Genomic DNA, 26,991 nt, shown 5'->3' on the forward strand with positions numbered 1-26,991 from the left:
TGATTTCAGCTTAAACTGATCTCAAATTACCACCTTCCTTAGCCTTCAGAGAGCTGAGAAGCAAACCCAGGAGCACCATCTGCACCACGCCCGGGTTCTCTCCCCCGTGCCCGGGATGTTCCGACTCGCGAGGCGCATCCCGGGGGCTCCCGGGATGGAGCGGGGCGGTGCGCTCCGGTGCGAGCTCCGGCCCCGCGCACCGCCGGAGCTCCGCGGGTTCGTCCCTCCCGGTTCGTCCCTCCCGGTGCGGGGGGGCGGTGCCGGGGGGCCGGGCCGGGGCGGGGCGGGCGGCGGAAGCGGCGGCGGCGGCGGCGGCGGCGGCGCTGCGGGGCGGGCGGGCGGCCATGGCCGGGGCAGCCGGGCCGCCCCTGCCGCGGCTGCTGCTGCTGCTGCTGCAGCTCCTGGCGCTGCCCGCCGGCCGCGGCAACCGCACCGGCCCCGGTGAGTCCGGGCGGGCCGGGAGAGGGGGGATCGGCGGGGCCGGGGGGCGGCCGGCGGGGTCCCGGGGGGCAGAGGCGGCGGTGGGAAAGCGGCGGAGTGATGGTGAAGGGAGCCCCCGGAGCTGCCCCGGGTCCCGCAGCTGCTGCCGAGGTGGATCTGCGGTGACTTTGGGGTGTCTTCGTGCGTTCCCGAGGGAGTCGGAGGCTCTTGAGCATCCCCGGGGAGCAGCGCTTGTGCCGGTCCTGCAGAGCAGTGGGAGGTCAGGCTAGTCCCAGATGGTTCTGCTGTGTTTGCAGCGGTTGTTTTCCTTGGGTTTGCCTTGTTTTCTGGTTACTTTACTTCCAGGGCATGCAGACGGATGGATGAGAGCGGGGCTTTTGGGAGACCGGTGGGTCTAAGGTCCCGCGGGGATTGTGCCCCCCCTCCCCGGAGCTTCTGTGGAGAGGTTTGGGGAGGTGAGGTTGTTCACCTGCTCACCCCGTCACGGAGGTCGGCTCGTTCTGCCCGTCCTGTCCTGTTGATGGTGGTTGTCGCTTCCTCACAGTCCGCAGAGCGTGCGGCTCTCGGGGAGCCACGGGCGAGATGGCCCCGTGCCCCAGGCCCACCCTGCTCAGGCATCCTGCTCGCTGGGTTCCCAGCCCTGGAGAGCTCCCCTGCGCCTCAGGTGTGGTGCTGGGTTTGTCCCGGCGCTGTCCCGCCGGCCGTGGGAATGCCTCGGTCGGGAATGCCTCGGTCGGGAATGCCTCGGTCGGGAATGCCTCGGTAGGGAATGCCTCGGTAGGGAATGCCTCGGTAGGGTTACGTCTGGGCGCTGGCAAAGATCAGCCTCTCCCCAGGGGAGCGAGGGGTCCCCGTTCTGCAACATTTGTAGGAGGACTTTTGACCCGGGATAAAGGATTTCTGTTACATTGTAAATGGGCAAACATCCTGCAACATGGCCCAGTCTTTTCTTGAGTCAGGCTCATCATCAACTTTGTAGCTTTAGACAGCGTCTGCTTTGAAATGAGGGCTTCATCCCTTTGATGGGAAGCCCTGTGGAACCCGCAGTCAAGGTATTATTTCCTAAAACTACCATGAGATCATCTTTGGACAAACAAACCCGAGCTGTAGCAGGTGACTCTTTAATCTGAAATTGAAATAATGTGTCTCCTCTGTGCATCAGGGATTCTACCACGTTCTGTTCCTTGTCTTAAAACACTTTTGTTTTTTGCATAATACGTTTGAAATCTGCTTGTGCGAAATCTGTATGGAAGAGGATGGAAAACAGCATCTACTGGACAGGTCTCTTGCTCAGTTTAAAGCTTGTTTCACATCATGGAACAGTCAATTGGGACTTTCCAGGTGTTGCCATGCTGGTGCCGAGCAGACTGAATAGACGGGGATGGACACAAACAGAGCACAGCACATGCCAGAGAACTCTCTCTTGATGCAAATGCACTGCCAGCGCACACGCTTTGGCTGCAGTGACCTGTCTTTCAGGCTTTTCTGTGCTGATGTTCTGTTTATCTGTGGTATTTCCTTGTCAGCCCAGGTGGAGGGTGACCTGGGAGTGACATACCAGCTTGCTGGTGCAGCTCTGGGTGCCCAGCACAGCCTGCGAGCAGGGGCTCAGCCCTTGGCACCACAAGAAGCTGTGTCAGTGGACTTTTTACATAGCCTCAGCTGGTGCTTACCTGGTGGCAGGCAGTGCGTGGGCAGGGCAGATCTGCCTGCTCTGACCTGGTAATGCTCTTGAGCTCGCTCCACGTAATTGACCAGTCCTTAATAAAGAGCCCTGCTGATTGCTGGAGTTTTTAATTTTGCACCTGGTCTGCCCTTTCCTCCCCCAAAGCCACACAGACCGAGCTCTGGTTTGGTGAGGACGTGCAGGGCAGGTGATGACCGTGGCTGACAGCTGGTGGGGTTGGGGCAGATTGTAGGTTGTCTGATGAGACCTGTTGCGTGGAGAAGGACCAGGGCTCTCCCAGTTCTAATCACACTTTGTGTCCCTGCCTACCCTCATCCTGTGCCCAAATGTCTCCATGGACTGCCAGAAACGAGAGTGCCAAGCACGCGTGGAGTGTGCTGGGGGTACAGACACCACTGATGAAAGCCTGCTCCTTTCCATAGCCCCAGTGTGGGAAATGTCCCCGGGCTGGCAGGGATCACAGCCAGCTCTTGTCTGCAGTACCCACGCACTGCGCTGGCGTTTCGGCCAGGCAGCATTGGTTTGAAAAGCCCCTTTTGTGGTGTCTGCTCCTTGCTGGCCTGGAGAGCAGTGTGACCCCGGCATGGGGACTGCAGTGGGACAGCTCTGCCCACAGGCTGTGGCCTCTTGGCCATCCTGCTCAAGGCTCACTTTTCCCTATGGCCTTTCCCGACTCGGTGGCTCTGCTCCCTTGGCTGGCCCCCACGGGTGCGTGGCTGGGGCAGCCCCTGCGGCAAGGTCAGGCAGCCGCACTCTTCCTCCAGGAGGAAATCCTCCAGCTGCCTTGTGCGGCTGGTATTTCTCGCTTTTCTGTTTCCTCCTTTCCCTGCTGGGATTGCAGGATGCCCGCAGGCTTTGGCTTGGTAGGTTGCCAAGGAGTTAAACCCATGATTATCGTTCCTGTCTCCTTGCAGTGCTGTGGGTGCAGGCCGGCGAGCGTCCTCCTTGGGGCATGAATAGTAGTTCCTGCTAGGATTAGATTCCTCCCGGCAGGAAGTACGTCCCAGGGATCTGGTCCTGCCTGAGGATTGTTTTCCTCTTTCTTTGCCATCTTTCTTACACAGAGTTGGGTCCTCTGTGTTTCCAGCATGACCCTGTGCAGCATTGGAGGAAGGCAAGTTAACTGCTATTCTATGATAGAAGTGAAGAATCTGCCTCTGAAAGGTGCCACAGTTTCTCCCCACACTGGGAATTCCAAAGTAGGAAAGGAGCAGCAGGAAGCACTCTGCAGACGTGTGAAGACATAACCTTCTACCCCCTTGCTGAGTGTTACCTTGGTTTTGGATGGGCAGCATGGCCTTGGCCCCGCTGTCTCTGTGCAGTTCTAGCCCTTTCTCAACTGGTGTGATGCTTCTTTTCCAGCCCTGAGTTGCAGTCTGGCTGGTTTGGTTAATGTATCATTTTGCTGGGGGTGATCTGTAGGTGTACAGCTGGGCAGAGGGATGGAGGATCTAGTTAGTCCTGATGGCACTTTGACTGAGTAGCTGTTGTTTTCTTGCCTGCCCTTTCAGCCTACCCCGGGGCTGTTCTCACTATCCCAGCAGCCTTTCTTCCAGCTAGGAAAATCTTTAGGCTTTAGAAGGTATGTCTGAAAGCAGAGTTACATTTGCAGCACATGAATTTTCATAGTGTCGTGTGTCACAGGAAGACAATACCTGTGTCCTGAGCTTGGTAAATGCATAACCACAGAGTGGTTTGGATTGGAAGGGACCTTTAAAGATCATCTCATGGGCAGGGACACCTTCCACTAGACCAGATTGCTCCAAGCTCCGTCCAACCTGGCCTTGGACACTTCCAGGGTTGGGGCAGCCACAGCTCCTCTGGTCACCCTGTGCCTCCCCACCCTCACAGGGAAGGATTTCCTCCTAACATCCAATCTAAATCTCCCCTCCTTTAGTTTAAAATCATTCCCCCTGTCCTTTTACTCTCTGCTCATGTAAAACATCAGCCCACGTGCTCAGCAGAAGACAAGGGCACAGCTCTTGCCTCTTGGCACCATTAACTGCTGCTGGGGCACAGGGCAGCCCTGTGCTGCCTGCACCCATCTGCTCTGCACTGTGCCCTAGGGTTTCCTGCTGCCTATTCCATCACCTTTCCTTCTGCCATCAACCTTTCCTCCTGACCTTTTCCTCCTCCTTGGTGTCTCTGGTGATCTCTCATCTTCAGGGCACGTCTCTCAGAGTTTAGTTTAGGCATCTGTTAGTGCTCTCTGGTTCAGGGTGATGGTTTTATAGCAGGAGTGTGGGTGGCTCTGGCTGGAGGTTCGTGGATCACCACATATCTAATGGGACTGGAGTGAGAAATCAGGGACACAAAGTGCACTTTTCCAAGAAACATTAGGCCTCCTGTGTGCTTCTGTGGGTGGATAAAGCCCTGCAGCCTGCCCCCAGCAGCACCCCTGCCAACTGCTGTGCTCTGTCCCTTCCAGACTCCCTGTATGTCTCCGAGTACTTCTCTCAGAGTGCACAGAAGCTGTCCTTCTACAGCTGGTATGGGAATGCCAAGCTCTTCCACTTCCACGTGCCAGAAGACACTGTGCTGCTACGTTGGCTCCTGCAGGCATCCCGGGGGAAAGGCCCTGAGTGCACCAGCATGGAGATCACTGTGTATGTATGTCCCTGTGCCAGGGCTTGTCCTTGTGGGCTTCTTGTCCCCTTGTCCCAGTCACTCGTGGCTGGGAATGGTTGGTGGTGGAGGCTGGGCCCTTCAGTTGCGGGAGCTGTAGTTTCTTCATGCAGTAGCACTGAATCTGTGTTTAAACCTGTAGGAGTGTTTTATGTTCATGTTACCAGTGGATCTGGGGCTGCCTCTCTGGTGTGGTGTCCAAGAGACCCCTTAGGACACTGGAGAGAGCTTCACAGTGAGGCAGATGTGCTGCTCAGAGGTGCTCCTGGCCTGGCAGAACCTGCACATGGTGCCAAAGGATGTGGCAGGACTACAAGGAACTTGAGTAGACCCAAACTGGTTGGAGATGGGCAAACTGCCCAGTAGATAAGAACTGAGGAGATCTTGGGGCACTTTTTGAGGGGCGTGGCTGAGTGTGGAGCAGAGGTGGGAGAGGAATGTGGTGTCCTGTGGATACAAGAGCATGTGAAGATTGCAAACTCAATCTCAGGGAAAGAAATGCTGCTTAAAGCAGTACTTGACTTGTTGAAGGATTTGAGGTCAAAAACTTGCCCAATTTTGAGCTTTATCTTTGGAGGACATCAAGCTTCCTCAGCAAGTTGTGCCCATGGAGTCACATGGGTCTCTAGCACCCGTTCCACAGAGATCTGGGAGTGACTGAAGCTGCTTGGCTTGTGCTTCCCTGGTCTGTCCTGGGCAGAGACTGGCGCTCTTAGTTGTTCCTGAGCAGCCTGGCACAGATGATCCTCCTGCTTTCTGCTTCCCAGAAAGGTTTCCAGTAGTTTGGGGGCATGAGGGACAAGGCAGCAGCTAAACAATAATCCAAGAAGTGATGGCTAACCCAGATAAACTCCAAGGGGTAATAACATATCACCTGTCATGTTTGCTTGCTGGACCTGTTGCAGTGCAGTCCAAAAGCAATCAAATTAAATGCCAAATTGACTGAATAAATATCTCCCATGTTCCTTAGCTCTGTGTGTTTCTGCTGCTTCAAATGCTGGGCTTATCTGGAAAGCAGAAGTGCTGCTGTACTGAAGTCTGTAATACGGGTCTTCCTTGGAAAGTGTCTTTTCAGTCTGTCTGTCTGCCTTCCTTAAAAGAGGAAACACGAAGATGCAGATCTTAGCTAGAAAATAAAAGGTCTCTGTGGACAATTTTCCCTATATGGGGCATTTGCTGATGGTTATAAAGCAGTAGTCTGTGGGTGGGGCTTAGCCTTAGTAAGTGTTGGAAATTTGCTTACAGGCTTGATGGAACCATGTAAATCTTAATCAGCTGCCAAGCGAAACCAATCTCTAAATAAATCCTGGATAAGCTAATAGCAGCCAGTCCTCACCAGAGAAAAATGATGACTGCACTTGAAAATGTGGGGTTTTCAGCCTGCTCCCTTTCCAATCCCAGGCCAGCCAGGGTGTCCCCTAGTTAGTTTGTATCCCAGGTTAGCTTGCCAGTGTCCCTACATCCCTGGCTTTACTCAGACCATGGTTTCTCTCGCAGGCACTTTCGCCACGGAGCCCCTCCCATCATTAACCCGCTGGGCACTCGCTTTCCTGCCAACGCCACCGTCCGTCCCTCCTACAACATCAGCATCACCCTCAGCAGTGCTGTGCAAAACACCACCTTTGTGAACGTCACCACCCCTGCTGCTGGGGACTGGTTCATTGCTGCCCACCTGCCCGAGGCTGCGGGCAGGATTGAGGTGAAGGTGAGGGTCCTGCCCTGTGCTCTTCCCCGGGTGTCTCATCACAACCACGGCTGACCCCTGTGCTCTCCCCTCCTGCAGGGTTTCTCCACTCCATGCCCCTATATGTTCCAGGCAGATATGTTTGTGCTCAGACTCACTGATATGCCTGTCCTGGAGCCTGGTGTCCCCATGCCACACACCGTTGTCTCGCCTGCTAAGGCACTGCATGTCAAGTGAGTGGGAGCAGCGGGTGGGCAACTGAGGGCATGGCGGGGTGGGATTTCCCACACGAGCTGCTTAGGGGAAAGCCAGTGTTGTTCCCACATGGGGCTGAAGCTGGGGGGTCTCTGAGCCTGCTGCTGAGCTTCCTGCAGCAGTGGTAGGGTCTGCACGGGGAGCACACGAGCACCCTCCTCCGAGTCTTCCCAGGTGATCACAGATTCAGCCGCAGAATTTTAGTTCTTCCAGATGTTTGCCTTGGGAAGGATTTTCACAGCACCAACCAGGGCAGTCTAGTTCTTGTCACAAAGCCCTGGGGACCTGGCTTGTGCTGAGAGTAGAAGCTCTGCAAACTGCTGCCCCCTCCTCCCGCAGGGTCTTCGTTCCCAAACACGCTTCAGGGATGCGGTTCCAGCTGAGCAGCTGCGTCACCAGCGAGCAGAGAGCCTGCAATGTGCGGGTGCTGCTGGGCTCCATCACCCTGCCCCAGTCCTTCCAGAGGAGCCTCACCTGCACCGGGAGCATCAACTGCAGCCTGGCCCTGGATTCGCCCCCCTGGGAGAAGTGGCTGCAGATCATGGTGGAGAGTCTCGGCACCACCAATGCCAGCGTGTCCCTGGAGATGCTGGCTTCTTTCACAGGTGTGAAATTCCATGTTCTTTAGCTGTGAGGGAAGGACCAGAGGGAACTCTGTGTGTGCTGTGTCTTCCTTGGGTCTCTGGGTGCCTGGCTGTGGTGGCCTATGCTCCCCAGCATGCTGGTTGCCTCCTCTTGGAGGCCCTAATTTTTGCTTTGAGGTCTAAATTGAAAGGTCCGGTGTTGACCCCAGAGAGGCTTTTGCTAGAGCTGCCTGTTTTGGAAACACCTGAAAAGTTCAATGTTATTTTTCTAAAGGTTGGTTGGGAAGCAGTTGCTGGCTTAAAATCTGGTGGGGAAAATAGCTTTGGGTGGTAGACCAGACTAAGGCTATGTTGACTACTAATTGGCCAAGAGCAGGCTACAGGCAGGAAACCACCTCACAGAGGTTTACTTGGGGAAATGTCTGCGGTTGTTGTAAGGGGATGTCACCATTTCCAGTGGCACCTTGTGGCTCAGGTTGTCACAAGGTCCCTGTGGCTGTGATAGGCACCTTTGCACCTATTCCGTGACCATAATCCCTGTTTGACTGCTGGAAGCTCACCAGCTAGGTACATTTTTAAAGTTTTCTTCTGCTGGGGGTTCTGCTACCTCCTCTTCAAAGCAGAGCCTCATCCTGTGTGCTGGAAGACCTGTCACGGCCATAGAGATGTTAGAGGGTAGCACTGGTGTCTCTGGGAGCAGTGGACAGCTCCAGCAGTGGGAATCCAAGTGTCCCATTCGGCTCCATCTGCCACAGTGTGATGTGCCCATAGCTCCACTGGGTTGGCTTCTCCCTCCTGCTCAGCTTTGTTTGCTCACATATGGGGATCTGGGAGAGACTTTTGTGCAGCCTGTGGCTGTGGGACAGCTGAGTGCTGAGCTCTGCTGCTGGTGAGTGAGCACTCCCTGGGCACCTTGACAGTGCTGTGTTATCCCTTCTTCTCTTCCCCTTCCCTGCAGCTCCAGGGTGCTTCCACCCACTCTACCACTGTCTGGCTCCCTTCAGTGTCCCAAATTGTGGGTGGTCCCCCTGCAAAAATAGTGCCTGAGGGACAGTTCATGCAGGGCATGAACCATCTGAAACCCCCCAGTTTGTGCTGTCCCTTGGAGCGCTGGAGCTGCTGGGGCCCTGCCTGGGTGAGGTGCTAGACCTGGCTGTGCTGATTCCTCTCCTTTTTTGCTCTAGTTTGCAGACCAGGAAGCACCAGTTCTTTCCTTAACTTCATCAGCCTAAACCAGAGCCAGGCTGGTGCCAGACCAGGAGCAGCAGGCAGCTCTGCTCCAGCTGCTGGAGAGGCTCCACACAACGCGTCCAGCCAGCGGAGCTCCTGCCTGCAGAGCCAGCCCGTCGTGAGGGAGGACCTGGACGTGGTGTCCGTGCGCTACCGGCTCTTGAACGGTCCCAGTGTGCCCGTGAACTCCCTGTCCCCCACCATCCTCCTGCTCAACCTGAACACGGGCATGGACAGCGGGGGATCGCTCGTGGTCAATCTGCTGCTTAACAAGGTGTGCAGGCTGAGGGGCAGCGTTGTGTGCCCTTGGCAGGGCTGTGTCCCTGCTCCTGGGCTGCATGCTCCAGAGGTTGTAGGTACCAGTGGGACTATTACTCTTCTTGTTGTTACAAAACACTCCGAGCCTATTTTAGCTGCTTCCAGCGTGTCCCACCTGCCAGCTCCAATTCAAATGCCACAGCCTGTGGCATGTTGCGGCAGTGACGCAGAGGAGACAAAATGGAAAGCAGCTGCAATGCCATCTTCTCCACGGGAGCCTGGCACCTTGCCACCGGGAGAGGAGGCTGAGCAGGGGAATCCAGGGATGTTCCTGTCCAAGTCACTGATTCCCAGGCTCCTTCAGTGACATCCCCCCACCCCCACCACCACCAAGATCAGCCCCCTGAAATTGCATGAAACTTTTTGAGGGCTGGAGCAGGGCTCAGCCCTGATGTTCTGCAGACTCTGACTTGTGCCACCCTGTGCTGGTGCTGAAATGATGTGTGAGTATCCCAGCTTTGGGGCAGCTCACCAGGGAAGGTCCCCCAGGAGAGTCTCTTGCATCTTAGTCATGACACAACACAGTGGCAACACGGGGTCAAGTGAACCAGAAACCTTCTGAATTGATGGGTGGCTTGACCTGCAGGATTTATTGTCCCATGGGCACTGTGGGAGAGGAATGGTGCAGGGGGATGGCATCGGGGCACTCTAACATGGGACAATGCTCTGTTTGCACAGACATCTGTGAGCCTGGCCAATGTCACCGTGCTTGCCTGTGTGAGTGCTGCTTCACCAGTGCTGTCCCTCAACGCCACACAGAACTGCAGCACAGGTAGGAGAGATGCTGGCACTGCCACCAGCTCAGCTATGTCATCTCAGAGCTCTGCTTTTAGACCTGGAGAGGTATTAACAGACTCAGGACTTCATGGAGTGTCCCGGAGAAACCGGTTTTGGCACAAACCCTCATGAGGTCTTTGTGCTGGCACATTCGCAGGGTGCTGGGGTGCAGGTGGTGGTCTGGCACCACCTTTGGTGGTCTTCCACCAAAGGAAGGGCTGGTTACCAGCTGGGGCTCTTCCAGCCTTGTTGGCAGGAGGTTTGGGGATGGTGAAGATACTGCTGCTGTGCAAAGCAGCTAAGCTGTGCAGTGGAGGACCAGCCAAGACAACAGGCTGTTCCAGGTGCTCTGTGCTGCTCAGACATGTACCAGGAACTGAGATAAAAGACAAAACTCAAGAAAAAGGGTCTTGGGAGCAGGGGTCCTCTCATGTGCCTGGTGCCTCCTGAGCATGGGAGCAAGGAGCCACAGGAGGCAGCTGATTCCTGTGTGGTCAGTCTCAGCCTGGGGTTGCTGTGGGCCCTTCTTCTCAAGCCCTGGCACATCACAGCACCCTCTTTTCTTTCAGCTTTTTCCCAGGGCTACCCTCTGAGTGTGAGCACGTCCTCTGGGGAAGCGATGCTGATTGTCCTGTACCCACAGACTGATGACTGGTTCCTGTCCCTGCAGCTCCTCTGCCCCAGGGGACAGGGGTGAGTCTGGATGTCATCCTGCTACATCCCACTGCCCTTGGCTTGTGTGAGCAAACCTAACTCTCTGTCCTCATGTCCGGGCTGTGGGCTCCTCTCACCTGGTGGCAGTTGAACTGGGGCTGGAGAGGGACAAGGAGGTGGGTGGCCCTGCTGACATGCTCCCTTGTGAGCACCCAAGCTGCTTTGATGCTGAGCTGGCACATCTCATGTACACTGCAGATGGTAGAGCCTGCCTAGGTGAGCTTCCCCTTCCCCAGGTGGTTTTGGAGGTAATAAATTGGGAAATAATTGTTGCTGTTACCCTTCTGGGAGGTCTCTAAGATGTAGGCAGCTGTACCCGAATTCCTGCAGTTTACCTTCCTGCTGGTTTCTTGTGTAAGGAGCCAAGTGCATGATGCAAAACAGCACTGGTGACACTGGTCCTGAGGACAGTCATGGGCACTGGGGTCTGCCATGGGGGTCTGAGGAGAGCTGGCACCCACCTGGATATCAGTCTGGCAGCCCAAGTGGCGAGGGAGCAGACTCTGCTCCTGGCTCTTGGGAGGGATGGAGCAGCTCCCCAGCCACCAGGGAGCTTGCACGCAGGAGCGTGGCCTGGCCATCAGGAGCAGGGCACAGAGCTGCCCCAAGGCCTGTGGCACCAAGGGGACCTTGGGCTGTGCTTGCAGGGACTGTACCAGTGCAGAAGCCAAAGTGACGGTGTTCGCGTACCTCACGCCCTGCTTCAACGACTGCGGGCCCTACGGGCAGTGCAGCCTCCTGCGCAGACACGGCTACCTCTATGCTGGCTGCAGCTGCAAGGCTGGTGAGTGCCTTCTCCTGGGGAGCTTTGCCATCCTCCCCGAGGGGACAACACAATTTAGAGTGGTGGTGTTTGGGTGGGGAAGCCTGGGGTCTGTCATGGCTGGCAGTGTCACAGTGCCCGGGGAAGCAAAGTTCTGGAAGCACAGAGCAGCCCAAGGGTGATGGGGAATTGGGATGAGGACAGCTTGGAGTCCCCCAGGGCTTGGAGAAGTGCTTTTGAGCATCCCCAGAGAGATCAGGGTGCCTGAAAATGCCTATGTGAGAGCCTGTGCCTGTCAGGGAGGTTGGCTGTGTAGGTTCCTGGTATGGCATGTGATGAGGCCGGGCTGCAGTCCCTGTGTGTCTCCTGCCAAGAGCCTTAGACTCGGAGGTGCCCCTGGAGGAGGAATATCTGTGTCAGCTCCTAATTATCTTAATGACCTGGGAAGTCTGTGGTGTAGGGAAGATGAGCTCTGCTGTGCCTGTGTGGGTCTGTGTACCTGTTCTCAGCAGAAGGACAAGGCAAAATGTGGTTCCCTGCTGCTCTGGGCCTGAGCCAGGACCTCCCTGCTGCAGTGCTGAGGGTGGGTGAGGAGCAAGATGGGGAGCAGCATCCCAATTTCCCTGAGGGCTGCCAGGTTCTGGGAAGCACAGAGCACCTTAAGGGAACTGGGGAATCAGGATGAGGACAGCTTTCTGCTGAATCACTCCGAGCAAAATGCCCCATCTGCATATTTGTGACCCAGAAATAAACTGGAGAGAGGAGCTTCCCTGGGCTCTGCCTGGCAGGGAGCCAGCACACAGGGCAGAGCTGCTGCTGTGAGTTCCAGTGACTCTGGAATGGGATGGATGCTACTGTTAACTCTGCTCCTTGACCATGGAGTGCCTGCACGCACCCTGGCTGCCCTGTGGCTGACCTCCTTTTTTCAAAAGGACATGGCCATCCTAATCTTTATTTTAAATAATTTAAATAATTTTAGAAAAGAAAAGGCAGATTTGAGTTCATAGAGATTGCCTCAGTTCAGTCCCTGGTATCCAGTCAGAGGCTGAGAGTTGTGTTTTGTGCCAGGCACTGTCCTTTAGGAAACATTCACTCCCACTCTCCTGTGCAGCCCTGGATGTCACCATGGGCTGAGGCAGTGGGTTTGTTCAGCCTGTGGAAGAGAAGCTGGAGTGGGACCAGTCACACTTTCTGCTGCCCACAGAGGTTACAGGGACCCTGGAGCCAGCTATGCAGGGTGAGCACAGGGAAAGGGCAAGAGGCCACAGGCATTGGCTGCAGCAGGGAAATTTTCACCTGAAGTGAAGAAGATGCATGTTTTCCCCTTTCAGAGCTGTTCATTTTTGCACACTTTCCAGGTCTCCATCCTTGGATATCTTCAAAAGTCTGTTGGGGAAGGTCCAGAGCAGCCTGACCTGGCTTTGGGTCTGCCCTACTGTGACAGCTGGTAGGAGAGGAGCCCAGTGGCTCCCTCAGTGCTGGGGATCGTTCTCCACTTGATTCCTGGGATCTGTAGGGATCTTGCATCCAACTTACACCATCATTTGAAGCATCTGAATCTTGAGTGCTCGATGTTCCAGCAGCAAGTAGCATGTGTGCTGTGTACTGTAGGGATGGAAAGTACCAGTCTGGATGTAGGATGGCCTCTGCTACATGGAAACACCCTGGGGGAATGTCCTCAGGGCAGCCACAGGGCTCTGCTGGGGTTCTGCAGCTTCCCACAGCAGAGCATGCAACGAGTAATGAGACCACCCTGAGAGCAGGAGTGTGACAGGCCGGTGGAGAGAAGGCTCGGGGACAGTCTGGGTGTGGGATTGCTCCTTCTCAGCAATTCCAGGCTCCTGCTGGGTACTGTGGGAGGACAAGGCAGGGCCTGTGAGATCCACAGAAGCCTCTCTGTCCACAGGTTGGGGCGGCTGGAGCTGCACAGATGACACCAAGGCCCAGACCGTGGGTGCACAGAACTTGGCCACGCTCCTGCTCACCCTGAGCAACCTCATGTTCCTGCCCGCCATTGCAGTCGCTGTCTATCGCTACTACCTGGTGGAGGCCTCTGTCTACACCTACACCATGTTCTTCTCCACGGTAGGGACTGCCTTGTGTCCCCTGACACCTCCCCCTGAGCTCTGGGAATGCTGCACCAGACTGAAGCCCTTGATGGAGCAGCCCATCCTGGAGCTCCACAAGGAGCTTCTGGGATCATTGGACAAGCACCTCCATGGACACGTTGTAGAATCCAAGAATGCTGAAGGGTTGGAATGGACCTTAAAAATTACCTGATTCCATGGACAGGGACATCTCCCACTAGACCTGGTTGCTCAAGGTCTTATCCAACCTGGCTTTGAATACTTCCAGGGCTGGGGCATCGACAACCTCCCTGGGGAACCTGTTTCGGTGTCTCACCATGCTCAGAGTCAAAAATTTCTTCCTAATATCTAACATAATTTTTCCCTCTTTCAATTTGTACCCATTAGTCCTTGTCTCATCACTCCAGTTCCTGAGAAGGGTCTCCCTCCAACTTCCCTGTAGCCCCCTTCAGACACTGGAAGGTGCTATGAGTTCTCCATGCAACCTTCTCTTCTCCAGGCTGAACAGCCCCAGCCTTCTCAGCCTGTCTTCATAGGGGAGGTGCTTCATGTCCCCTTGTCAACTTCATGTCCCTCCTCTGGACTTGCTCCTATGTCCTGCCCTTTCAGAACTGCTGGGACGGGGTAGGGTGCCTGCTCTCACCTGCTTTCCATAATGCCACAGTGGTTTGGTGGAGCTTCCTGGAGCCACTGCAGGAGGGATCCTGCCTGTGGGCTGAGCCTTCTCCTGCCTCCCCTTCCCAGTGAGCCATGTGGTGCTGCTGGGTCCATGCTGACCTTTGCTTTTGTCCCTGGCCGCAGTTCTACCACGCGTGTGACCAGCCAGGCGTGGCTGTGATGTGCATCATGGACTACGACACCCTGCAGTACTGCGACTTCCTGGGCTCCGTGGTGTCCATCTGGGTCACCATCCTGTGCATGGCCCGTGTGAAGAAGATCCTGAAATACGTGAGTGTCAGGTGACCCCACATGGCCCGGCCAGACCCAAGCCAGCCAAGCCATGAGTGGCCACGCTGAGCCCTCTCACCGCTGTGTTTTAATGACACAGCTGGGTGACAGAGCCTGCTTGTCACCCAATGCCACCCTGGGTTGTTTTGTCCCAGGAGTTTGGCTTGTGAATCTGTGTGCTTGTAGGGGCTGGGCCTGAAGATTTCCCCTGAGATTTGGGGTAAAGGTTCGTGGGTTCTGTGGTTTCTCCTTGAAAGTGTTTTTCCTGACTCTTGCATGGATGCAGAGCTGAGTAGCGAGAAGAAGAGGTCCTCCTTGCCTCTAGCATGTCTGGCTGTACTCTCTCAACAGATGAGCTCCTGACAGTAGTGGTGGTGTCTCTTTTCCAGGTCCTTTTCGTCTTGGGGACCTTGTTAATTGCCATGTCCCTGCAGCTGGACCGCAGAGGGGTGTGGAACATGATGGGTCCCTGCCTCTTTGCCCTTGTCATCATGGTTACAGCGTGGGTAAGTGAGGGCAGCCAGGCAGGACCTGCTGCCCTTTGCTCCCCATGGGGAATGGTGGCGGTAGAGCAGACCCAAGGCTCCAGCCCATCCACAGGCATGCCTTGGTCACCCTGAAACATCCAGGTGGAGGGGGCAGGGCAAGGGATTCACTTTCCAGCCCTGCAGTAGCTGAGGAATCCCCTGGTTCTGGGTCTCAGTCCTGGAGCTGAAGTGCTGTCCCAAAACATGGGCTGCGGCTTGGCCCTGGGCAGGAGCTGTAGCCTCTGTGCTGGGCTCTGGTGCCACAGCTGGTGGGGAGCTTTTGCACAGCAGAGATGGGCCCAAGCAGTGGAGGGCTGAATTCCTCAGGGACAGCAAGCACCCTGGGAGGTTGGCAGATGCCCTGGGGTCCATTTCCCCCCTGCCTAAGCCTCTGCTTGGCTGCTCAACCCTCGTGTGCTCTGACCCCCCCAGGTTCACCACGGAGCGAAGCGCAGGCACTGCTACCCCTCCTCGTGGAAGCGCTGGGTTTTCTACCTCCTTCCAGGGATCACCTTGGCTTTCATTGCCATCTCAGTGTACGCTTTCATGGAAACCAATGAGAACTATTTCTACACCCACAGCATCTGGCACGTGCTGGTGGCTTGCAGTGTCGCTTTCTTGCTCCCTCCTCGGGACAAGCATAAGAAGCCCTGGGCCTGGTCCCAGAAGCTCACGTGTCGCTATCAGATCTGCCAGAATGACCGTGAGGAGCTCTATGCTGTGACCTGAGGTGTCCTGGTCACAGGGGTGGAGGGATGGGGAAGCTGCTCTTGGCCGGGGCCGCCCCTTGCACATCAGATGTGCTTGTTTCCTGGACAGGAGGGCGCAGCATGGACTGGGTTTAAAGATGAAGATGGTTTGGGCTGGTCTTGTGGAGGCAAGTTTGGGGCCACCTCTGCTTTTCTGCTGGGGTGGGGCAGGCTCTTCATGGTTCCACATCAAAGAATAGCCTGTCCACCACCTCCCCATAGCCCTGGGGGAAATCGCCAACCCTTCTTCCCCCGCTGCTGCATCCATGAGGCTTGGGCTTAGCCCACGCTGAGCTGGAGCCAAGGCTTTGGCTGCTGGGCTCTTCTCTGCACCCTGTCCTGGTAGAGGATGTGGGACAGGGACCTCACCTGCCATCCTGCAGTCACCACTTGAACCCAAGAGAAGAACATGTTTCTTCTGTTCTGGGGAGCAAATGCTGCCCTTGGTGCTGATGGGAAGGGAGGGAGCTGATCCCAACATGTGCTGGGCCCTTGGCTGCCATCTCCTTGGGAGTCTGGAGCCTCTCTCCCTTTGAAACAGGTGCTGCTGCTCTTACCCAGTCCAGGTTCTGTGGGGAGGAAATGAGGCTGGGACTTGGGCCCTGGATTCAGGATCCGACCCAGCAGGAATGTGAAAATCCCCATGTGGGGACATGCAGGAGGCAGCAGCAGCAGCATCTCAGCCAGAGCTGTGAAACCCACAGCAGTGCAGGGTTTAGTCTGAGTTTAACTTCAGCTCTGGAAGGAGCCAGGCTGACGGTGTTCAGGGATTCACTGTTTTCCTCCTTTTGGGGGGTTTGGCATGGGCAGGGCTCTGTCTGGGGCAGTGCAGGTGCTTCAGGGTGGTGCCTGAGCTGCTCCTCCAGCCTGCTGTGCCTCAGAGCCTGGATGTACTGCAGGGTCCTGAGGCCACAGCAGTGTCCCAGCCCAGCCAGGAGCATCACCAGGGGCTCCCCAGGTGGCCACGGTCTCCTTTGCAGTGTGTCTCACCTTAGCCTTACTCTAGGGCACGCAGAAAGCAAGGGCAGAACTTGGCAACCAGGGAAGTTGTCTTTGCCCATCCTTCTTCTACAGATAAGGGCTCACCTACATCGTTCCAGCTGTGCCAGCCCAGTGTGTGCAGCTGGGAGCCCCTCCTCAGGTGGCTTTGGGGAGGAAAGAGCTTTTAATGAAGGATTTGCCTCCTCGGGGTTCTTTCTTTGCTTTGAAGAGCATCCAGCTCAGCTCTGCACTTTATCCCTCTGCCTCCCCTTCCTCTGCAAAGTCTCCCTTTTTAAGCAGGCACGGGACAAGTGAAGGACACTTGTCCACACCCAGCAGTGTCATCCCCCCCCACCCGTGTCCCCTGCGTTTCTCTGTGCTGCTGCCATCCAGGGCAGCACGGCAGGAAGGGGGACATGGGGCCCTCAGGGCTTCCTCCAACTTTCACCACTTTCAGGCACTTTTTTTTCCCCTGTCTCAGTTTGCACAACGGTGCTGAGGCCCCAGCACTGTGGCAGGCGACCGCCGCTCCTTCACAGCCGTGCCGTCCATGTCGGGCTGCAGGTGGGACCCAGGTGCCACCAGACTGGTCTGGGTGCTGCCAGTGTGGCCCAGGTGCTGCTAGTGGGACCTGGGTGCCACCAGTGTGACCTGAGTGCTGCCAGTGTGACTTGGGTGCCAGTGGTGTAACCTGGGTACTGCCAGTGTGGCCCAGGTGCCCCCAGTGTGATCTGGGTGCCACCAGTGTGACTTGACTGCCGCCAGTGTGACCTGGGTGCCACCAGTGTGACCCAGGTGCTGCCAGGGTGGCCCAGGTGCCCCCAGTGGGATCTGGGTGCCACCAGTGTGACTTGACTGCTGCCAGTGTGACCTGGGTGCCACCAGTGTACCTGGGTGCTGCCAATGTGACCTGGGTGCTGCCAGTATGACCTGATGCCACTGATATGACCAGGTATTGCTGGTTATCATAGAAAGCAATAATTCCTCATCGGGCCTTTCTCTTCAGGGATTTCCATGCTCGAAGCAGGAGAAGCTTTGGGGCAAGAAATCCCGCTGACATGATTGTTTATTTTGTGTTTGATCGTTAATTTTTGCTTTGCCCCCTCCCTGCTGACTAGGCCTTGGTGCCTGCAGGAGGGAGGGTTAATTATTTTGGGTAAAATCTGAGCAAATTCCTGTGTCTGGGGGAAAAAAAAATGGTTATTTTTTTCTTTGCTGTTAATACCTGTGATTATTTTATACGGTAAATTTTAAAGCTTACGGTTTTATAATTTAATAAAGGTGACGGTATTTGTGGGCAGACGCCTGGTGGCTTCAGTCACACAATCTCAGGGCTTGAAGGGGCCTCTAGAGATCATCCCATCCACCCCTGTTTCCCAGGCAGGGCCATCTGGAGCAGGAGACACAGGAATGTGTCCAGGTAGGGTTTGGAATAGTCCCAGGGAGGGAGATTCCAGCCTTCCCCGGGCAGCTGTTCCAGTGCTCTGCCACCCTCCATGGGAAGAAGTTCTTCCACACAGAATATCCTGATCCACGGATCATCGAGTCCAACCCCTGGCCCTGCACAGACACCCCAACAACCCCACCCTGTGCCTGAGCATTGTCCAGACGCTCCTGGAGCTCTGGCAGCCTCGGGGCCGTGCCCATTCCCTGGGGAGCCTGGGCAGTGCCCAGCACCCTCTGGGGAAGAATCTTTCCCTGGTATCCAGCCTGACCCTGCCCTGGCACAGCTCCAGCCGTTCCCCCGAGTCCATTGAGGTGGAAGTCCCCGTCGTTTAGTTCAAGCCCATCCCTGGTTCTGTCTCTGGGCACCGCCAGGAGGAGCCGGGGCCACCCTCGAACCCTCTCCGGTCTTGGCGGGGACGAAACGCGGGCGGGGCACGGCCCCTCCCGGCCGCCGTCGTGCTCCGTCCGCGCCAGCCAATGAGTGGCGGCCGTGGCCCTGCTCGCGGCCGCGCGGGGCGGAAGCGGAAGCGGCGGGGCGGGGGCCGCGGGGCCGGAGCCGGAGCCGGAGCGATGCCGCTGCACCGGTTCCCGCCACGGCTCTGGGCCGCCATGCGGATGCGGGAGGGCATCTGCGCCCGGCTGCCGCAGCACTACCTGGCCTCGCTTCAGGACGACACGCCGCCCACCCCCGTGCACTGGCAGCCGCACGGCCTGCGCTACCGGCGGAACCCGCGCACCGGCGAGCGCGAGCGCGTGCAGGACGTGCCGGTGCCCGTGTACTTCCCGCCGGCCGCCAACGAGGGGCTCTGGGGCGGCGAGGGATGGATCCGCGGCTTCCGCTACGCGCGCAACGACAAGGTGAGCGCTGCGCCCCTCCCCGAGCCCGGGCCGGTGCCACCGGGGCCTGCTGGCAGCGGCCGCCGCCTCCCCCCGGGGCAGCCCCTGACGGCCGCGCCGTGCCCAGCTCTCCACCAGGCTGCCCAAGACGTGGAAGCCGCAGCTCTTCGAGCGGCAGTTCTACAGCGAGATCCTGGACGCCACGCTGACCATCACCGTCACCATGCGCACGCTCGACCTCATCGACGCCGCCTTCGGCTTCGACTTCTACATCCTCAAGGTGCGGCCCGCGCCCGGCGGGGCTCCCGGCCAGGCAGGGCTGTGCCCACGGTGCGCTCACCCATGGGCTGGCAGGCAGGGCGTCCTAGAATTCAGGCACAGGAAATCCTAAGTTGGAATAGGCCCCCAAAGATCATCGAGTCCAGCTCCTGGCCCTGTACAGACACCCCAGCAACCCCACCCCTGTGCCTGAGCATTGTCCAGATGCTCCTGGAGCTCTGGCAGCCTCGGGGCCGTGCCCATTCCCAAACCTGTTCAGTGCCCAGCACCCTCTAGAGAAGAACCTTTCCCTGCTCTCCAGCCTGACCCTGCCCTGGCCCAGCTCCAGCCGTTCCCTGGGTCCTGTCCCTGGCACAGGGAGCAGAGATTGGAGCTGCCCCTTGGGAGGAGCTGCAGCCCCCGCTGAGCTCTGCCCTCAGGCTCCTCTCCTCCAGGCTGAACAAGTGCTGCAGTTAATGTTTTAGCACAGCTCTAATGCTCCCAGCCTTTAATACCTTCTTGACTGGAGCCCTTGGTATTAAAAGTCAGACATGTGATCAGATTGTCTCCAGAACAAATCCGACAGACCCTTCCCCTTTCACAGCATGTGTCCTGGAGCCTCTGCTGTGTGTGGATAAACTGCTGGTGCTGTCAGTGTGCTGGGAGACTCCTGTGTTCCCTGGCAGCTGGTCCCTTGGTGTAGCTTAACTCTAGGCTCCCTTTCTCCAGACTCCCAAGGTTGACATGTGCTCCAAGCTCGGGATGGATTTGAAGCGGACGATGCTGCTGCGCCTGGCCCGGAGGGATCCTGAGCTGCATCCCAATGATCCAGCCAGGAGAGAGGCCATCTATGACAAGTACAAAGTGGGTTCCTGGCCTGCAGTCCCTGTCCTGGTGTTTGCTGCTTGGAGGGTCACCTGTCATTGGTGTTGGTGCTCCTGTGCTAAGGGATGAGGGTATGGGCAGAGAAAATATAGACATCATCAGGTTTTTCTTGTCTTTCTGTGGGCTGCTAATTTTTGTACTCATCATTTAAGGACGCAAGAAGCAGTATTTTTGCTGTGATTGAGGCCAGTGAGAGGCTGCAATAAAAAACAGTAAGAATTTGTGCTACCCCTGGAGGGGGGAGCCCAGAGTGCCCATGCGCTGTTCAGTTTTGTGCAGCTGGTGGTGGTTGCCAGCATGGAAACACCACCAGCACCCACAGTCCGTGGAGTTGTGCTGAGAAACAGCCCCAGAACTACATAAAAGAACTGCAAGAGCAGACACAGCTGATCAGAGAGCAGGACCCCTGCTAAGAAGAAAGGAGAGAAGGGAGGTGGACCTTGGGTGTTAGAAATGCGGGAACAGTGCTTTAAGATTTGTCTGTAGTAATGCTCCCACTGGATCACATGTTTGTGTCGTGGGCCTAGGGAGGATTTGCATGTTGGTCACCTGCAAAGACTGTGCTACCTTCTTCTTTTATCACAGGAATTTGTGATCCCAGAAGAAGAAGCTGAATGGGTTGGCTTGAGTTTGGAAGAAGCCATTGAAAAACAGAGGCTCCTGGAAAAAAAGGTGAGTTCCTGAGGCAGTGCTCAGCACTGAGGTGTTGTGGCTGCACATCCAGCTTCTTCAAGGGATGTGTTCACCCACGTGCTCCAGTACAGCTGCGATGGCAGGCAATGTGAGGAGGGAGGGAAAGGAAAAGGAAGGAAGGAAAGGGATCCTTGGGGCCTACTGATGGTTCTCATCTGCTCTCAGAACTGGGGAAGCTGCTGATTGTCCCACACAGGTGCCTGCCCTCTCTGAGGGAGGGTTGCAGAGCTGAGCAGTAGCTGTGGCACAACAGGTTGCCTTGTTCAGCCCCTCAATAAAACCCAGTCACATCTTCCTCTGCCAGCAGTCCCTGGGCTCCCCACTGCACCTCCCCTTGTTGCTGCTCATGTTCACTCCCCTTTTAAGTGGGTTATCCTCTGCTTTGTTACAGGACCCTGTCCCACTCTTCAAGGTGTATGCTGAAGAGCTCGTCAGCCAGCTGAAAGAGCAGCAACAGGCAGTGCAGAAGCAGTAGAAGGAGAGAAACCTTGGGAGCAAAAGCCTGCTGCAGATAAAGCAGTGGGGTTCAGGGGCTCTGCTGTCTGAGCCACACTGGTGGGGAAGAGGCCACGTGAAAACCATGTTCCTGAAGTGTCATGACAGCCTAAATTCAGTGAAGACCTGTTCCTGTGGGCTGAGGAAAGAGTTTCTGTGCTGTGGCTCTGAGAGTTCTTGTCAGACTGACTCAGTGTAGAACTTCTGCCTGTAGGAGCAGGTGGCTGCTGTGGAGAGCCCACTTGTGATACAAAATACATATTTTGGTATTAAAAGCAGTAAGCTTCTCTCTGATACTTACCAGTGTGTTGTAGCAGGGACTGTGAGACACGGTGTAACTCAGATCAATGCCCAGCTTCATCCAGCAGAGATGGTTGTGCCCCTAAAGTGTGACCCTGAGCCCCTCAGCAGGTGGGGCTGAGCTCCCCAGCACAGCTCACTAACCCCTGAGTTACAGCCCTGTTTCTGTTGTAAGTTGGTGACTTTTAAATCTTCTGTTTTGTAAAAATGTGGCTGAAGTGGGTGTTGAAGCCTTTGCTGCTGTCTGGTGACAAGGGACTGCAAAGCACTTGCCATAATTACAGGGTGAGGAGCAGCACTGGGAGTCCCTGGTGTTGTCTGGAAGTTTTGTTGTGGTGCAGTGAGTTTCTGGGTGGATCAAAATCAGCCTCACCCCCTTTCCCCTCAGCTCTGAGGTGAGGGACAAGCAAAGAGCTTGCAGGCTGAACCTTGTGTGGGCTGTCTCTCTGGATCATTGCTTGCTCCTGGAAGAGACTTTTCCTTACCCCTGTCTCGGGCTCCCCCCTCTCTGCCCATCAGGGCAAGTGCACTGCCTTGGTTTGTGAGCCACAGGACTGATGAGAGAGAAACTGGGCTTGTAGAGCAGCGTGTGGCTCATCCCCTCTGCACTGGCATGGAGCAGGACCACAGGGGAGTGGAGATTGCCAGAGCCTTGAATGTCTGGGGGAGAGGTGGTGCAGAGGCAATCACTGGGTGAGCACAGAGCCTCCACAGGGCTGTGCTGGGGGTTGGGTGAGGGAGGTGGTAGAGTTGAATATGATCCAAACAGCAGCATTTCATGAAAACCAGACTTCTCTGCTGCTCTTTAGGACAGAGGAGGGGCTGGAGTCCTCATAAGGGGTATCTGAGCCCGCAGGGAGCCTGGCACAGGTTGGTAGGGCTGGTTGGGACTGCCAGATGGGGCTGTGCTGTTTTTGCAGGGGCACAGGGGGAACAGGCTGGGTGGCAGAAGCTGGGATGTTTCCAGCCTGCCTGTGTGTCCCATCCCCAGCAAGTCCAGGTTCTCAAGAGCAAACTGGCACAGAAGGTCATATTTGCCTAATTAATGACTGTGCAGCTAGGCCAGCACAATGACATTTGCTTATCTTCTCTCTCTGCTGCAACTGAGCTGAGTGGGAAGCTGCTGCCCAGCTCCTCGGGGACCCTGACACTCTGCCCTCGTTAGAGATAATTAGCTGGGACAAGCTCCTTGTTTGACAGCTCTGCTCATCATTAGGGCCAGCGCAGCTCATGCATTTTAATGCAGCTCCCAGCAAAGCTTCAGCCCATGGCTCTGTCGTGGCCCCCCTCCACAGCTTTGCTGGAACGTGCCTGGCCTCCCGAGCCTGGCTGGCGCCTGCCTGGATCCTGCCCAGCCCCGTGGGGGTCCCCGGGTGCTTCAGAGCTCCTCAGTGCTGAAGGAGCTGTTGGGAGTGGCCAAGGGGACAGGGAGCAGCTGCTGCTCTGTCCCTGGGGTGGGAGGTTTTGGTTCTGTGGAACTGAGGCTCTGGTTGTGTGGCCTCTCTCTGCCAAAACCGCCTGGCCTGGACCCTGAGTGGTCTCCAGAGCTGCTCATTGGGCATCTGCAGGATGTGCTGCCTTGGGAGGGCTTGGTGGGTGACAAGGGGTAGCAGGAGCTTTTTAGGGAGAGCTCCTGACCCGCTGGGGGTGAGGGTTCTAAGGGGGGCACTGCATGAGCACAGCTGGAGCTGCAGGAGGATCTCTGGGGGAATCTATTTGGGATATGGTGAATCCTGGCTTTCTCTCATCCTGCCTTTCCTGAGAAACCTTCCCCTCGCTCCTTTCCTTAATACCCATGTTGGATGTGGCCCAAAAATGTGCTGTCATGGATTACTCTGCTGCCTTGAGGGAAGCTGGAAACTGTGGACCAGGAGTGCTGCAGCCTCAGGGGAAGCAAAGCTGGAGCACACAGGGCTGCTGGGCACAGCACCAAATGTCTCAAGGTGGGGAGGGAACACCTGTGCAGCATTTGAGGTAGTTCAGGCTACAACCCCCCCTGCCAGGTTACCTCGAGGAGGTGGAGTAATAGCTCAGGCCCAGTGTTAGACCTGTCCTGCTTGTACAGCACTGGCTGCAGCTGGAGAGTTTGGTGCTGCTTGAGGGATGGTTTTTCTCTGTCTAGGTGGGCTCAGTCTGACAAATAATGGTTCCTTTGCTGCCCTGACAGGGGGGGATCAGAGGATCTGGTAGTTTGCCATGACAGCATGTTCCCAGGAAGCCACAAACGCCACAAACCCACGGGTGCAAGTAGGGTGCTGTCAGCCTGAAGTTGAAAATCCACCCCTGAACAGGGGAAGGGCCTGACTACCAAGCACAGCTCAGACCCCAGCACTGCCTCAGGCTTCTGCAAAGGTCACCAGCCTCCTGCTCCTGGCCCAGAGCCAGGCACAGGCACGTGGAGCATTGAGAGGATCCAACACCAGGCTGGCAGCTGGCAAGGACATGACAGCCCCCAACAAACTGCCAGAGAGCCCTGCCCAGGGTCACCTTGGATCTGGCAGCGTTAGGTCAGGCTGGGACAGCAGTGCTTGGAAGGGGGAATGGTGAAAAATTCTCAAGACAGCAGTGGAAGGAAGGTGAATGAGAGGCTGGGAGAGGCACGTGTGCTGTATCAACCAGCAGCACTGGGCAGTGAGAAGGTCAATCCAGGACTGAGGGATTCCTGTTTAATTAATTCCTCAGGTAACAAAAACATGCCACTCTCTTTCACAGTCCCAGCAAGCCACAAATATGGAACTGCCCCTTAGGAACATGAAATTTGGGCTGATGTTCTGGTTGTGGAGGGGGCGTGGTAGGGAATCATTCCCAAATCCAACACTGAAAAACAATAAAGCAGAGAAAAAGGTTAACTGGGGAAAGCATCCAAGCTGGAAAGGCCTTGGGTGGGATGGCTGGACTAATCCTGCTGTTTGGGACTTGGTGGTTCTGAATTCTGGTGTTTGCTGGTATCTGGAAGCAATGTTTGAATTTTGCCTGTCTCACTTGTGATTCCCAGCAAGTTGCAGTCACTGATCCAAAAACCAGCTTGAGATTAAGGCTCTGCTTCTCAACAAATGTTTTCTTACCTGTTTACCTTCATGAATTAAACAGTATTTTCCTTGTAAATTCCTAACAAGCCCCTCTGTATTCAAACAAAAGGGATATTTGGGGAGCAATAGCAAAAGCAGCATGTCCTTTCCTGCTGGTCTCATAGGTGTAGGCCTGTCTTTCCCTCCTGGCTTGGAGCCTCTTGGTTTGGAATCGCTGTTCCAAAGGGATGTGACTTTCAGGAGTTCTATGAATCAGCCCAAACCTGGTATCAGCACAGGTCGAAATGTAGCCTGAAAGTCATCCCCCATCCTATGGCATTAATCAAGGAGACATGAGATTTACAAATTCACTTGGACAATTTCAGCAAATCCTTTCAAATATCACTGCAGTGTTTGTTTTGAGATCCAGAGGACACCATTCCTTCCAGACAGCTGGTCTGGGATGCTCAGGCTGTTGAGGCTGGGAGTATGTGCTGTGCTCACCCCCACAGCTTTGCTCTCTCCCTGGAATTTGCTCTGGGGATGAGGAAATGGCAACAAAGATCCTGGTGGCTCTGCCCGTGAGTGACAAATCATTCTGGATTTTGGGGATCAAGATGGAGCCAGGCTTGTTGCAGAGGGAAGGACAGGAGACCATGGGTAGTGATGGCAGAAACACTGGCTGGACTTAAGGAAAAACTTCCACAGGAGGGTGGTGCAGTCCTAGGACAGGGTGAGGCCCCGAGTGACCCACTGGAGCCTTGCAGCCAGCCCTGCTCGGAGCAGGAGCTTGGCCTGAGACCTCCAGAGGTCCTCCCAACCTCACTGTTCTGTGCTGCAGCTTCTGTGCTGCAGTTCCCCCCTGCAAAGCAGCCGGCAGGGAGGGGGGTGAGTGCTGGTCTGAGGAAGAGCAGCTCCCAGGTGCTGGCTGGAGGGGAAGGGCAGGAGGGGAGGGACTCCAGTAGCTCTGTTCCCTCCCTCCTCTGGGGTATGGACAGTCACCCTCCCGCCTGAGCTCCTTCTGCAGCCACGTGCTGTGCTCTCTCCTCTCCCACCTGCCCAAGCAATTCTCGTGTGCCAAAGCATCACCTCCAGGAGAGGTGGCTGCAGGCGGGGAGGGCAGGGTGGAGTGGTTGGCCACATGCTGGATCACCTGGAGCCCAGGGAAGAGGAGCAGCAGACAACGACCTGGTTCTGTGAGAGCATCCCTGGGGCTGCCCTGGGGCTGTCAGCCTCAGGTGCTGGCTGGCCGTGGCCAGCAGAAGGCCTGGTGGCTCTCCATGAGTGACTGCTGGCTTTTCCAGCCCTGCTGGTTCCTGACACACTGCTCATCCTGGCTAGCTGCCCCAGCCCTGGAGGGGACGACGTGGGACGTGGCATGGCCAGTTGTGTCAGGGCAGAGCTGGTGGCCTGATGGTGGCCGGGGTCTTGGGGGACAGCCAGGTGAGACCAGTCTGCAGCCAGGCAAGGTCTGATTGAGCCTCAGTGGAGAGGTGGAGATGGACATGGGGGTTTAGTTTTTAGAGTCAGGAGTCATAAGAAAGAAAGAAAAAAAAACCTAATAAAATCTACATATGCAAATGAATTGCCAAAATCTCCCTGCCATGCTCCTGCCACCATCTCTCCTGCAGCCAGGGGCTGAGCTGGCCTGGGGACACTGGACATGGGGAGATGGACACACAGAGCAGGGACAGGTAGGTGGAATTCCCTCCATTCCCTGCTCCTGCCACATGCTGTGGGCTCAGGTTGGGCTCCTTGGCTGCAGGAGGAAGAGCTGAGAGGGGTGGCCATGCCAGCTCTGGACTGGCCACAGAGGCCTTTGCTTGGCTGGACTCTGCTGCTCTGTGCATCCATTGCACGCATTTTCCAGGCAGCCATTGCCATGGTAACACTGGAAATGGTGCTGGTTCAGGCCAGCCAGAGCACTCAAACACAGAAAATGGCATTTCTGAGATGGGATCAGGGCTCTGCTCACAGGCCCTCTGGGCACCCAGGGATGTGAGAAGGTCCTTGTGCCCTGGTGCCCCCAGGGATGTGTCCCCCGAGCAGAGTTGAAATGAAGTGGAGGGAGCAAACAGGGTGGGACATGCTAGGGGAAAGGGGGAAAGGGAGCAGTGGGAAGGGGATTTCCCTGGCAGTGCTCCAGGCACGGATGGAGCCAGGATTTTTGTGCTTCAGCCAGGTATTTATTCCCATGGAGACTACTCACACATTCCAAGACATTTTAATTTCCTTGACAGCCCTTTAAACTCCTTGACAGACCCCTCCTGCATGTGTTGTGAGAGCCGGGTGGCCTTTCCCAGCTGAGTCTCACCCGCTCAGCAGGATGTGAGGTGACTCTGCCTCCACAGCCCATCACTGTCTGTGCCTGCTCGTTTTATTCCTTAGGATGCTGTCCCTTGACTTTTGAGGCTGGTCGAGGACCTGAGTTTGGTTAGATCCTTCCCCATAAAAGCCATGTATGGATTTGGAAGGTTTCAAGGGGTGGAAAGTCTTTACTCCTAACTTTAAGCTGCCTTGCTCCAGCTCTGGGAATGGAGCCTTGTCATGCTCTGCACCCAGTGCAGGACTTTGCCGTATGTGGGATTTTCTCTTTTTTCTCACACTTTATCCTCTCGGTCTATTGAGCTTCAAGTCTTGCTGCAAGGCTTTTCCTCTAGAAATCATTAGCTGTTGCTTTTTCTTTTCACAGCAGTTCT

At 56.1% G+C, this 26,991-nt stretch overlaps 2 protein-coding genes across 2 annotated transcripts; both read left to right on the forward strand.

Moving 5' to 3' along the window:
* The first annotated feature begins 321 nt into the window (after positions 1–321).
* Positions 322–17,610, forward strand: PGAP6 (post-GPI attachment to proteins 6). Its single transcript, XM_082292545.1, has 13 exons — positions 322–441; positions 4,557–4,734; positions 6,251–6,458; positions 6,537–6,670; positions 7,032–7,297; positions 8,461–8,780; positions 9,503–9,596; positions 10,171–10,294; positions 10,963–11,099; positions 12,985–13,163; positions 13,967–14,113; positions 14,503–14,619; positions 15,073–17,610. Exons 1-13 carry the CDS (start codon positions 345–347, stop codon positions 15,367–15,369), a joined length of 2,298 nt encoding a protein of 765 aa, XP_082148671.1. The 5' UTR covers positions 322–344; the 3' UTR covers positions 15,370–17,610.
* A 726-nt stretch (positions 17,611–18,336) lies between these two features.
* On the forward strand, positions 18,337–21,282 carry MRPL28 (mitochondrial ribosomal protein L28). The gene is made up of 5 exons (XM_082292444.1): positions 18,337–18,674; positions 18,781–18,933; positions 19,641–19,775; positions 20,382–20,468; positions 20,881–21,282. The coding sequence occupies exons 1-5, from the start codon at positions 18,387–18,389 to the stop codon at positions 20,962–20,964; spliced, it is 747 nt and encodes a 248-aa protein (XP_082148570.1). The 5' UTR covers positions 18,337–18,386; the 3' UTR covers positions 20,965–21,282.
* Positions 21,283–26,991: the final 5,709 nt, after the last annotated feature.

The sequence above is a fragment of the Coloeus monedula genome, assembly GCF_965178545.1.
Source record: "Coloeus monedula genome assembly, chromosome: 16".
Classification (NCBI taxonomy): domain Eukaryota; kingdom Metazoa; phylum Chordata; class Aves; order Passeriformes; family Corvidae; genus Coloeus; species Coloeus monedula.